Source organism: Felis catus, chromosome B4, assembly GCF_018350175.1.
Source record: "Felis catus isolate Fca126 chromosome B4, F.catus_Fca126_mat1.0, whole genome shotgun sequence".
Taxonomy (NCBI): Eukaryota; Metazoa; Chordata; class Mammalia; order Carnivora; family Felidae; genus Felis; species Felis catus.
The window spans coordinates 94,657,729-94,669,827 of record NC_058374.1 but is presented as its reverse complement, the minus strand read 5'-3'; the positions used below and the strand labels follow the sequence as shown (position 1 = coordinate 94,669,827).

Below are 12,099 nucleotides of genomic sequence, written 5' to 3'. Positions count from 1 at the left end.
CGTGTTTTGCTTTTCCCACGGTTCCCTCGAATCTCCTGGGACAGATGGCTGGCTGCCGGAGCCGAAGGAAAGAACGGGTGTCTTTTAGCAACAGGAGTGCCTCTCCTGTGAGCAAAGCTCGCAGAAGGGCTGGCTCAGGTGGGTGGGGGTGGTAATTATTCTCTTTGCAGTTCCCGGCGCACTTAAAAATCAGCTTCTTTCTTATAAAGAATTGATTCATAGGCAACCAACCTCTACCTTCTTTTAATGTCTCCGTTTAAAAAAGAAACCAGACACAAAACCAAAAAACATCTGTCGTTCTTTCGGAACCAGAACAGCTCAGACTTCTCTTCCTGCTTGAAGCCTTCCCCCTTCCTTCCCTTCCATCCTCTTTCTCATTTACCTGAGAGCCAGCCTTATCAGCCCATCCCTGTCTGCTCACAGCGCAACATCAATGCCACAGCCACAGGGCTTTTCGTGTGGTGTGATGGCCGTGTGGCTGTCTGGCTCCTCCACCGGGTGGGGGATGCCTCAGAGAGGTCACCCGTGACGTGCTGCTCCTTTCGTTCCCTAGAGTCTGGCTCACGGAAAGTCCTCCCCACACGTTTCAGCAAAAGAGTGAAAATGAGCAAGCTGTTAACGGCACTGGGGGCTGAATGCGGGAAAGATCATCTATCGTGGAGTGTCTTCTCAGAGGCAAAGGCGCCCTTCGTGAAGTCATGAAGACTTTTGCTTCTTAGCATAATTTTGAGTAGCTTCTGTACTACAGATAATTCCAGAGACTGCTCTTAAGAGCCAAGAATACCCACACTCAAAGGGAATGTTTTTTCGGGACTTGTACAGGATGACAGGCCCGAGGTCTTACAACTCACTTCAGGGGAAAACTGCAGCAGCCTCATTACTGTCATGCTCCATGTTTGGATATAATATGAAACATTCACTGCGTGCTTTCTAATTAATCTGCAATTAATGTAGATTTTCATGCAGTTGTGCTGTATGGAAAAAAAAATCAGCAGTATAAATACAAACGATGAATAATAGGCTGTAGCTGACTATCAGGGTTTGAAACCCTCTGAAAGACAACAGGCCATGGATTTGCTTGTTTCTATCAGAAGCCATGTAGAGACATTTTAAATGTGTTTGGGGAAGAGGGTAATAACATCCTATTATTCCAAATAATACCAATTAAAAAAAATCACAGCGGAAGAGAGAGAACAGTTCAAATCTGGTTTACCACTGCCATCTTGCCATACGCCTGGCAAATGCAAGGAAATTTTTTATTTACCCACCTTTCACTTAATACATGTTAACTGAGCATCTATTGAGTGCTAGGCAACATGTTTTCCACGTGAAGAAGATGGTGAATGGACAGGTAAGTCACTTACCCTAAGTGTCATGAACTGAAACTCATTACAAGAAGTGAGAATTTCCAACTTCTCATTTATTTGTTCAAAATAATGTCTTCCCAAGAGCTGTTCTTAACTGTATTCCCGTAGCGTTCACCCAGCACCTTCCACTTTACAAGAGGCCTCATGTATATATCGCTTTCAGTGTTCACAGTAACTGTCATGCAGACAGGATGATCACGGGTCCGAGTTTGCAACCCAGAAAGTAAAGTACCCAAGATGACACCAAAGGCCAACGGTTGAGCCGGGACCAAAACCAAGCTTCCCAGCTCTGACTCTAGTCCTTTTTCCAGTTACTCCGCATATAAGCAGGAGGTCTGGCTGGTGCAGCCAACAATGGCTTGTGGACCCAACTTTGGCGAAGACGTGTTGTCAAGAGTCTTTCTAAAATGTGATCTCACACGTATTTGTGTGGAGCCATAAGAAATTGAAGGATTGAGACTGTGATTTTCGGCACCCATCCTTTCCACCAATTATGTGGCAGAGACTTTCCCCATTCACAGAATCCAGCCAAGGGAAGGTGGAGTCTACGCAGAACACTGTTGGTAAATGGGAGGTCTCTGCGGCTGCGCTGCCACAAGCTTTGAACAAACACACGTGAAAAATGCACTAGATTCTAAATCCTTGGATGCTTCTTAAGAGCTCATCTGGCTCTTTAGAATCAGACACAAAAATCAATGACACATGTCTTTGAAGAAATGAAAGCCAAAAAAAAAAACACTTTTAGCTTTGCCAAGTGAAGATTTTCCTGAAGCATTCCCCGGAATGAGGTTGGTGTGGAGCATTCTTAAGTGAGCTGTTAAGCCCTGGTGCAATAGAAATAGTTGTGACTTCGTGGCTGGTGACGGGGATTCCACTCATTTCTGTCCCTCTGCCCTCCCTCCATTCTGTGTGATGACTAAATCCTCTAATAAATCCTATCGGTTTACGAGAGCTGGTCAGTGTAAACATCACTTACCAGCACCATTAACACGTTAATGCCTTTTGGGTGGGTTGTGAAGAAAAAGGAATAAAATTCCTAAGGGTAAGGGATGTACTTCCAAGGACTGAATTGTCTCCCTTTGGAATTCATATGTTGAAACCCTAGACTCCAGGTATTTGGAGATGGGACCTTTGGGAGGTAATTAGGTTTAGATGAGGTCATGAGGAGACAGTTTTCATGATGGGATTAGTGCCCTTATGGAAAGAGATGGGGGGGGTGCCTGGGTGGCTCAGTCCTTTAAGTGATTGACTTCGGCTCAGGTCATGATCTCACGGTCTGTTAGTTGGAGACCCTGCGTCTGTGCCCACAGCTGAGAGCCTGGAGCCTGCTTCAGATTCTGGGTCTCCCTCTCTTCCTGCCCCTCCCCACTCTCACTCTGTCGCCCTCTCTCTCAAAAATTAAAAAAAAAAAAAACATTAAAAAAAAAGAGAGAGAGAGAGACACCAAAGAGCTTGATTCTTCCCTCTTTCTCTCCACCTGCCTGCACAGAGCAAAGACCATATGAGGACACAGCAAGGAGACAATTTTCTGCACCTCCGAGACAGAAGCCCCAGCAGACACTGAGCCTGCGGGACTTCCAGACCCCAGCACTGTGAGCAATAAGCCACCCCGTCTTAAGTTCTGGAAAGCAGCCACCTTGAATAAGGCATGTCATATAGTGGAAAGGGATGAAATGTAGCACCAGAAAACCTGGGTCAACTCTTGTCCTTGCTTACCCTCTTTGTGTCTCAGTTTCCTTATCTATAGAATGGGGAACTAGAAGTCCCTTCACTCCCCATATTACAAGGTCATGGTGAGAATCCAGAAAGATGAGGTCTGTAAACTGCCAACAGAATTGCTCTTCTGTTGGAGGTCTTTAATGATGTTTTGCTGGGAATCTGCCACTAAAATTGAAATCCAAAAATTGCTTAGGCAAAAGAAGTAAAAATATGGGAAATGGGAAAAGAGGTAGGTTAAGAGCTCTACTTTTTAATTTTTTTTTTTTTAAGTGCCGGAGGGTTGAACTCATGCAAGCAAATTGTTTTAAGTGAATTTTTATGGTGTGGTTGTCTAAAAAACAATCTGACATAGCTTTCAAAATCTTGTTTATTAGAACTCAAAATTCTTGTAATTCTACTTGTTTATGTTATGTGATTATTTTATATTTTATAGTGTTTATATCTTATATGGCATTTTCTATGACACTGATATACAGAATCTGACAAATTGGCAAATAATTAGTTATATGAAAATATATACTGGATATGAGATACAGTAACTAAGATATAAATGACCTGAGGTTAAAAATGGTACCTGTTTTTCAGGATTGAACTTATCCTATGTTAGCACAAATGGCACCTGGTGGCAGTAGGTGATACTTAAGCCCAGCTCTTATGGACTTATTTTCTGACTTTTTAGAGATATATATATTTTTTATTTTAGAGCAGATTTAGATTTATAGAAAAATAGTGAAGCTAGGACACAGAGTTCCTATAAACTCCATACCTAGTTCCCTCTATTGTTAATGTCTGTCACAACAAATGAACCAACATGGATACATTATTATTAACTAGAGTCCATACTTTATTCAAAAGTCCTTAGTTTTCATCTGTTGCTCCTTTTTGGTTCCAGGGTCCCATCCAGGACTCCACGGTGCATTCAGCTGTCATGTTTTTTTAAGTCCCTCTTGGCTTTGATGGTTTCCCAGACTTTCCTTGTTTTTGATAACCTTGATGATTTTAAGGAGTATTGGTCAGGTATTTTGTAGAATAGCACTCTGTTTGGTTTGTCTCATGTTTTGCTCACAGTTGGACTGAGGTTATGAGCTTTGGGGAGGAAGATTTATAGACACTCCTTAAATTTGGGGATATTCCAGTAGAGAGTCAGACAGTTCTCTGGCACAAGGAAAAATCTTTTTGGCCTGAAGCAGCATGGTCCACGGTGGATATCTCACAACTGGGAAAGTGCTGAAAATACAAAGAGAATCTTCCAGCAAAGTTTAGTAGCCTTAACTAATCCTAGGATGCCATAGATTGCCACAGGTCTCTTCATTATGTTAAATCCTTTCTTTCTGAGGATTTTCAACACAGTCTCCTGTTGTATGCTTCTTCTGTTTTGTTTTTGTTTTGTTTTGTTTTGTTGGGGGGAAAGACTTTCAGTTTTGTAATAGAATTTAACTAGAAAACAGAGTTTATTTGAGAGAAATCCTCTTATAGGCAATGTCAGTGAACTACCTTAGATATCTGAAACTCCATGTTATCCCAAACATAAATGCATGAATGAGAACATGGGGTCTATGTGCTGGAAAGAACTCTGTAACCCTGCTTCTCACAAACATTCCTTCCAGTGGAAGGGTCAAATTAATGAAGTCTCTCCCACACCACGAACCTGGGACATGATTTAAAAATGGAATGGAAAATACAGTCTCTAGACGCAGGTCATACCGGGACAGGCTGATAGTATACAACCCAGGACAACCAAGTCTGAATTGGAATCCAAGAAATTGCAGGGTCCTGAAATACTCCTCCCAAGAAATAACTACTCTATTTAATTTTGTACAAGGGCTATGCTGTTAGTAAAAGGTAAAACAATTTTCCAAATATAGAAAAAAATATAAACATTATGTAACACACATGCATATGCTCTGTCTGTAGCTTGGTTTTTATAGTCGACAAACATGCCTTGATGTATGTGTGAGTGTTTTGTGACTCAATCTCCTTATAATCCCACTGTAATCATTGTAATGATTCTGTTCTGTGCAGTTGAAACAATCATAGCTTATATTTATTCGCAGCCTATCTGTGCTTTACATATTTTATCTCATTTAATCCTATCTAGATACTCATTGTCCTCTTCTATAAAGAAGGAAATCAAGACTTAGAGACATTAAGTATCCTGTCTGAGGGTACACAGAGAAAAGTCAGGATTTGAATTCAAGGCAAGGACTGTTTGGATCTGAAGTCTCAGGTCCTACTGGGCTAAACTACCTCTGCGTCACTGAGTTTATTTCAAAATGCCTTCTGTGAGAGCAAAGACCGTATCTCTTCTTAATAGATGGGGTCTCACAATTCCATTCATATGGCACAGGTGTAGTAATATTTGAAAACAAGGAAGAGGAGGATGTATTATTACTACTGATTATCACTGTCAAGATAAAAAAAAAAAAAAAAAACAACTCTCATCTCCTAATTGACTCCCAGGCCAATAGTAAGATAAGAGAAGTCCAGCCACTCAGCAGCCTTGTCACCCAGAACTAGAGCTACAGTGGCTCAAATATCCATGTCCTAAAATACAGTGTATTAATAGAGAATTTGACGTACAGGAAGGCCAACAGATCAGGAGATGATTGCCATTGAGAAGATAGTTTGTGATAGTTCCCAAGAGAAGGGGACATGCCACATGTTGGGGGCCACACTGGGAAGCACCAGGGTCAGTCAGGAGGCAGAGGAAGTGGGGGCGAACTGTGGGCAAGAGCCTTTGTTTTGGTTTCTATGGGAAGGAAGAAGCGAGGCAGGGTGGACAGTCTGGGGACTGGCTCATGTGAATAACTTCAGCAGGCTCTGGGGCTGTGCCTAGCTGTCTGGTACCTAGCCCTGGCGTGGTTAGGGCAGGTGGAGTGTGAGAGCCCAATAAAGGAGGTGGGTTGCAGTGTGGACTCTGGACTGTTTGGCTTGTATTTGAAAAGCACTCACGGACAAGTTGTTTACTATTTCTAGGAATTGGCTAACCTTAGGAGGTAGAGTCCCCTTAAGGTCAGTAAGACCCCCAAATGTCAAAATGTTTGAATACAGAAAATAAAAAACATGGTTGATAGACTCCAGCTAAGAGGCTTTCTGGCCATTCTAAATTGGGAAAGGCATATGAATGTACCCATAAGCCAGGCAGAAGTATCCAAGAGCTAATTTAGCTGAAAACAATAGAGATGGGTCATAATGCCGTCATATGTAGAGGGAGAAGAAACCAAACCAATGAAAACTGGAAAATAACCTGGGCCTAGATTATCTGGGTTACCTTAAAAAACTTGTCACAAGTTAGTGCTTCATAAGAGAGCACACAAAACTTAGTGTCCATCAGGCATTAGGCATTAGAGGGTAGAATTGCGACTATTTCTCTTATCCAAATCATTAACAAGCAACATTCTGCACTCTAGTATATGTCGTTTTTCTCTCTCTCTCCCTCCCTCCCTTCCACCTTCCTTCCCTTCTTCTCCCTCTCTTCCATAAACACATAGCAATAGTTTGCCTAAATGTGAGCTCATCTGTGAGACACTACCCATCCATCCCCCTAACACACACCATATCACACACTGTTAAGAGTCTGTGTTTAGTGGGCCCACGTTGGCAGAAACGGGCCTTTTTATTTTTCTCGAAAGCTACAGTAAGAAATACATAACACAAAGCAGCCTCTGACCTGCGTCTTTGGCCTCACAGATTCCTTAATACCAGAAGCAGTATTTTCAAGCCCAACAGTGCTGTTTACTCCAGGAAGAGTTTGCTTCATAATCACGGGAAAATCAAAAACCACACTATCTCAAGTTGCGGCACTTTATTCTCCTCATTAACGTCTCAAAACTGTCAGAAGCCAAAGCTTGAAAAAGCCCTATGGCAATAAATGTGAATGTTTTACAAAGAGAAGAAAGAGATTGCAAGAAGTTATGTTTCTGTTCGCCGTATTTTTGAGTATTTTTCCTTGGCGAGGTCCTCAACCAAATTCGAATACATCAGACACAGTGCCGATAGAAGTAAAAGAAGTAATCTGTAAAGAATATCCCAGCAAAATAAGGGTCCGTTGAACAGTCAGCTAAATCCTGTCAGAACAGAAGAAAAAAGGAGAATGACTAATGTAAAAATGAGTTAAAGTAATTGACTGACTGAATTGAATTGATGGATGGATTGATTTAATGGTCTGTTTCTTTCTCACCGGAAAAGAAAAAGAAAAAGGGGGAAAAAAAAGAAAGAAAGCTTACCGGTGCAGCTACACGGAAGTGGTATGTGCTATCAAAGAATGGGGCTACAGGGAGGCTCCAAATGTGCTGATAGCCCTAAATAATGAATGAAAGGGAGATCCATTTCATAACCACATTTTACACTCAGTTGGAAAGACTATAGTCTGAGAAAGCATTTCCTTGACTACTCTAGGAAAGGTATCCATGACAATAGCTTTTGACAGGAGTCGCTAAAACAGTCTGCAGTTTCTGAAGCACACATGGAGGATGCTGAGCAAAGCCCTGTGACCAGGGTCAGCCAGCAAGGAGAAACAGCGGCATTTGGCTCGCGGCATCCCTCTCCTGGTGGGGAACAGAGGCTGTGCCGCAATTCTAGACACACTTCTTCTGGAACAGGGAGGGAATGCCCAGGGGCTGGAAAACATTACCTGTGTCATCTCCTGGGAGACCTCTTGGTGGCTTTGTATCCCTTTGGCTTCCCTTTTACTATGGAAACATATATTTCCGAGGGTGAAATTGCATTGGAAGACTATCAATGGTTCTGTTGTGCTTCAAGAGACAAAGGAGAGAAAGGGCAAACGGAAAGCAGTTACCAGCTCCACTAGGCGATACCTTGATAAAAAGAGGTGCGAATGGGAACGTAACTTGGAAATCTATTCAAAGTTTCTTGCATGCATTTTATTACACAAAGCTCATCAATGCCAGTATGCCCATTCCCATCTCATTATTACAGAAAGAAACTCAGTCTCAGATGATTACTGTCATGGACTTCATGTTTGTGTTCCCCTCCCCCAAATCCATATGCTGAAATCCCAACTTCCAATGTGATGTGTCAGGCAGTAGAGTCTATGGGAAGTGATTAGGTCTTGAGCATGGAGCCTTCATGGGTGGGATTACTGATCTTATCGAAAGGACCTCAGAGAGCTCTCTTGTTCCTTTGCTATATGGACACAGTGAGGAGATGGCCTTCTATGAAACAGGAAGCAGACCCTCACCAGATGCCAAATCTGCCAGTGCCTTGATATGGGACTTCCCAACCTCCAGAAGGGTGGAAAATAAATGTTTGTTAAGGCACTCAGTCTATGGTATCTCTGTTATAGCAGCCTGAATTGACCAAAACAACTACTGGGGTAGCATATGATAGAGTCCCTAAGATCGAATCTCATGACTTAAATCACCCTAGCATCAGAAGTTCTTATCCCCACAGATTAGAAAATACTTTTTGAAGTATTCTCTTTTCTCTTTTCTCTGGCAACTGAATTTGCATCTGCCTGAAGTTTCCAGGATTTCAGATTCTACACACCCCTGATCTGAGGAGATACTGTTTGAAGCAGCAAGGTGCACAAACACAGGAAGGGATGTGGGGGTGAGCCCCATTAGAATTTACCTCCCTTAAAAGCTATCAGAGTAGAAGTCCTGCCAGAAAGAATGACTCTTCTCTGGAGGTTAGCCCATTAATTATCATCAAGAGGCTGAGATCCATCTGTCCTTGGAAATGATCTTATTGCACAAGTGGGACAACCTAAAATCTCAGTTGAGTATGTGTGTTATTTTTAAATCACACGTATTGGACAAATGGCTCTTCACCTAAAAAGCCTGATTTAGTGGCTCAAGATGGTTTTCTGCCACTTCAGGGGACATACCGTGTCGGCTTACTTCCTGCCATTGAAGCTAGGAATGAAGGAGGAAATGCTATTCCAGGCTACTCAGGGAGTGCTAGAAAACAGTACATTTAGCTCTTGCTCTGCATGAAATGTGATGGGCTCTGAGTCACGAAACACTTGCTGCTTGAAACAAACCTTTCCAAGGCAAGCCGTTGGGTTGAGTGTCATGAACTCATTGTAGAAGCAAAGTTGATGAGGGAAGAAGTATGAAGCCCAAGTGAAACAGGAGAAGGGACAGATGGAGGAGGAGTAACAGAGCTGGGAAAGCAGAGAGGGAGCGTGGAGGACAGAGAAAAGGAAAAGAGAGGCAGAAAACAAAGGGGAGAAGAGAGGAAATGTGGAGAGGGGGGAGAAAGGGAGAGACTATAATCAAGAGACACAAAATAAAAACCATCTATCTTCCTGATGAGCAGCTCACTGCATAAATTTGAATGAAGTGGGTCGAAAGTCTTAGAAGTACCATAGTTATTTTAAATATTTGGTACGAATAGATGAAATTAGAGCTTTGTGATTTTGAAGGAAAGGTACTGATAATAAAAGCTACAATTGAGGCGCCTGGGTGGCTCAAGTTGGTTAAGTGTCCGGCTCTTGCTTTTGGCAGAGGTCATGATCTCACGCTTTTGTGAGTCTGAGCCCCACATCTGTAATGCCACCACAGAGCCTGCCTGGGATTCTCTCTCTCTCCCTCTCTCTCTGCCCCTCCTCCACTCACACTGTCTCTCTCTCAAACAAAATAAAATAACTTAGAATTTTTATATAAAAAAAGAGCTATCATTTATTAAGTGTCTCATATGTGCCAGGAAAGGGCAACGTTTTTACATCTCTCATCTCACTGGGAAGGCAGGAAAGTGATGGTTTAAAGGATGGGCTGAGTTTGAAACCCACTCTACCATTTACTGTCTGCGAGTTTCAGGACAAGTGTGTTTGACCTCCCTAGACCTAAGTGTTCCCACCTGAAAAATATAAACTAGAAGAGAAATACCGAACTCAGAGGGTTATTGTGAGGATTATATGACCCACCATTAAAGTGTAGAGTGTGTGGCATAAGCTCTGTGCTCAGCAAATGGTAGTTATTAATTTCACTATTCTTAACAGCGGTTCCCACAGCAGCTCTACTTGTTCCGGTCTTATTTCAAACTTGTTTTACAGACAAAAACAACTCAGAGAGGATAAGTAGTTTCTCCAAGGTTACAGAATTAGTAAGTGGCAGAGACAAAATCTGAACCCTGGTCTGCCCAACTCCAAACTCTGACTCCTTGAACTCCCCTGGGGAGAGGGGGTGGTGTCGGCCTCAGCATTGCTACCAGGGACTCGCCCAACTGCCCAGCCCCCCCAACCCAGGGACTGTGCTATTACTCTTGCTCCTACCCTAATTCAAAGGGACACAGTCGGGGGGAGTCTGCAACTTGAGAGCATCAAACCCAAGACTGCTCCCATTTTACAAGTGCTGAGTGTGAATCCTTAGGGTCTTTCCATTCACTGGAGGAGCCTGGAAGATCCCAGCCTTCATTTTGAAAACTCCCTAGAGCTGGCCCACCTCTCGACCCAACTACCATCCGCCGGCATGGACTGATAACTTCCCACCTTCTAACTTACTGATCAACTGTGAAGTAAGTTCAGACTTCCTATTCAGATAATGATAGAAGCGGAATTGTTTTCTACAGTTATGCACTTACTTGATTTCCAGAGAGAATTTGACATTGGCAGGTGTGTGCTTATTAACAGGAATATTGTAATTGTAGTTTCCAGAGCTAATTATGGAAAAAAATAAAACCACAAATCAAAATACACAGGAAAGGCTTCAAAAGGCTTTTGTTACTCATTAAATACTATGCGAACTGTGAAATGCTCTATAACAAACACAGAAAATCAAATTTAGCACGGGAGAGTTCTATGTTTTCCAGAGATGTACCTGTCAAATTTTCAAAGTGATCTCTTTTAGGTCTTAATATATAAAATATACCACAGAGATTTATGGTTTGTTAGAACACACAGACAAAATGACGGGAAGCCAAATCCCAGGCCAAATGCATAAAACTGAGCACACCGGAAATGACTCCAGTCCCTGTTAAGGAGACGCAGATTTCGGAAGACAAATGAGGCAAAGGCAAACTAACAATCCCTCTGGAAAGGAGGACTGGAAATAATGAATACCAGCTTTTCTATCCTGAATCGCTCCCCTTTCGGCAACATTAGCAGGAAATACCACGCACGTTCAGAACTTGAATCAACTAGTGTTATTATAGTCTGAATCACCATTTCATAAGGGAGAAAACTGCACCACAGAAGGACTTATACAGAGACATGCCCCCAACCCCCCCAACCCCCCCCCCACACACACACACATCCCCTTTAAGAGAGATACTTGGGAGAAAGCGGGACTTCCTGGGACTCATACTGAATTGAAAACCCCAGCAGAAAAGCATATTATATCTAACACAAATTCTTATGTCCGGGCCATACCTTGAATTATATGGAGAAACAAAACCAGATAAGTTGGAAAAAGAGCCAGGGTCATTTTAGATTCTCTTTAATAACACTAAAGTAGGTTGTTAAAAATGAGGAAGCAGTTGTTAAAACTGATCTGAAGTGAGATCAGGAGAGCCTTGTTCTACCAGAGGAAGCTTAGATAAATGGAATTTACTTCCTACCACATGCCCCCCAGCATCTGCATGCAGTAGCATCTCACAGATGAGAAATGGACACTCAGGGGGAATGAACTTACCTTGTCAAAGTTCTGGTATTTGAACCCGAATCATCCTACTCTTCTTCATTATGTCACCCTAACACAGTAATTAATGTCTGTCTCTGAATTGTTTAAGCTCACTGAAGCTCAGGTTCCTTAATGGCAGAATGGGGATCAACTAGACCAACCTCATAGGGACTTTGTGAGAATTCGATGACATAACGAATGTCAAAGCCATAAACAAATCATAACGCACCAGACAACTTATTTTTAAAGCTCAGTATAATCAAGCCTGAAGCCTGAAGCCTACATTACATTAGGTTGAAAAAAGCAATAAGGCTGAGAATGCAAAGGATTTGTGACACCAGTTCCAAATACAGGGCCTTGCCTTTAACCTAGCAGTCACCCAGTACATATTTATCAAAGAAAGAAAATTATCTGCCCGCTCTTAATGCCTT

General features: G+C 42.3%; 1 protein-coding gene across 1 annotated transcript in view; it reads right to left on the bottom strand.

Annotated features, from left to right (window-relative positions):
* Window positions 1-6,876: 6,876 nt before the first annotated feature.
* Window positions 6,877-12,099, bottom strand: part of MYRFL (myelin regulatory factor like) — a 125,975-nt gene continuing 120,752 nt past the window's right edge. Inside the window, exons 21-24 of the mRNA XM_045062672.1 lie at window positions 10,632-10,706; window positions 7,720-7,840; window positions 7,313-7,387; window positions 6,877-7,153 (exon numbers count right to left, since the gene is read on the bottom strand). Coding sequence (XP_044918607.1) covers window positions 7,067-7,153; window positions 7,313-7,387; window positions 7,720-7,840; window positions 10,632-10,706 — 358 coding nt within the window. The 3' untranslated portion in view covers window positions 6,877-7,066. The remainder of the gene's footprint in view (window positions 7,154-7,312; window positions 7,388-7,719; window positions 7,841-10,631; window positions 10,707-12,099) is intronic.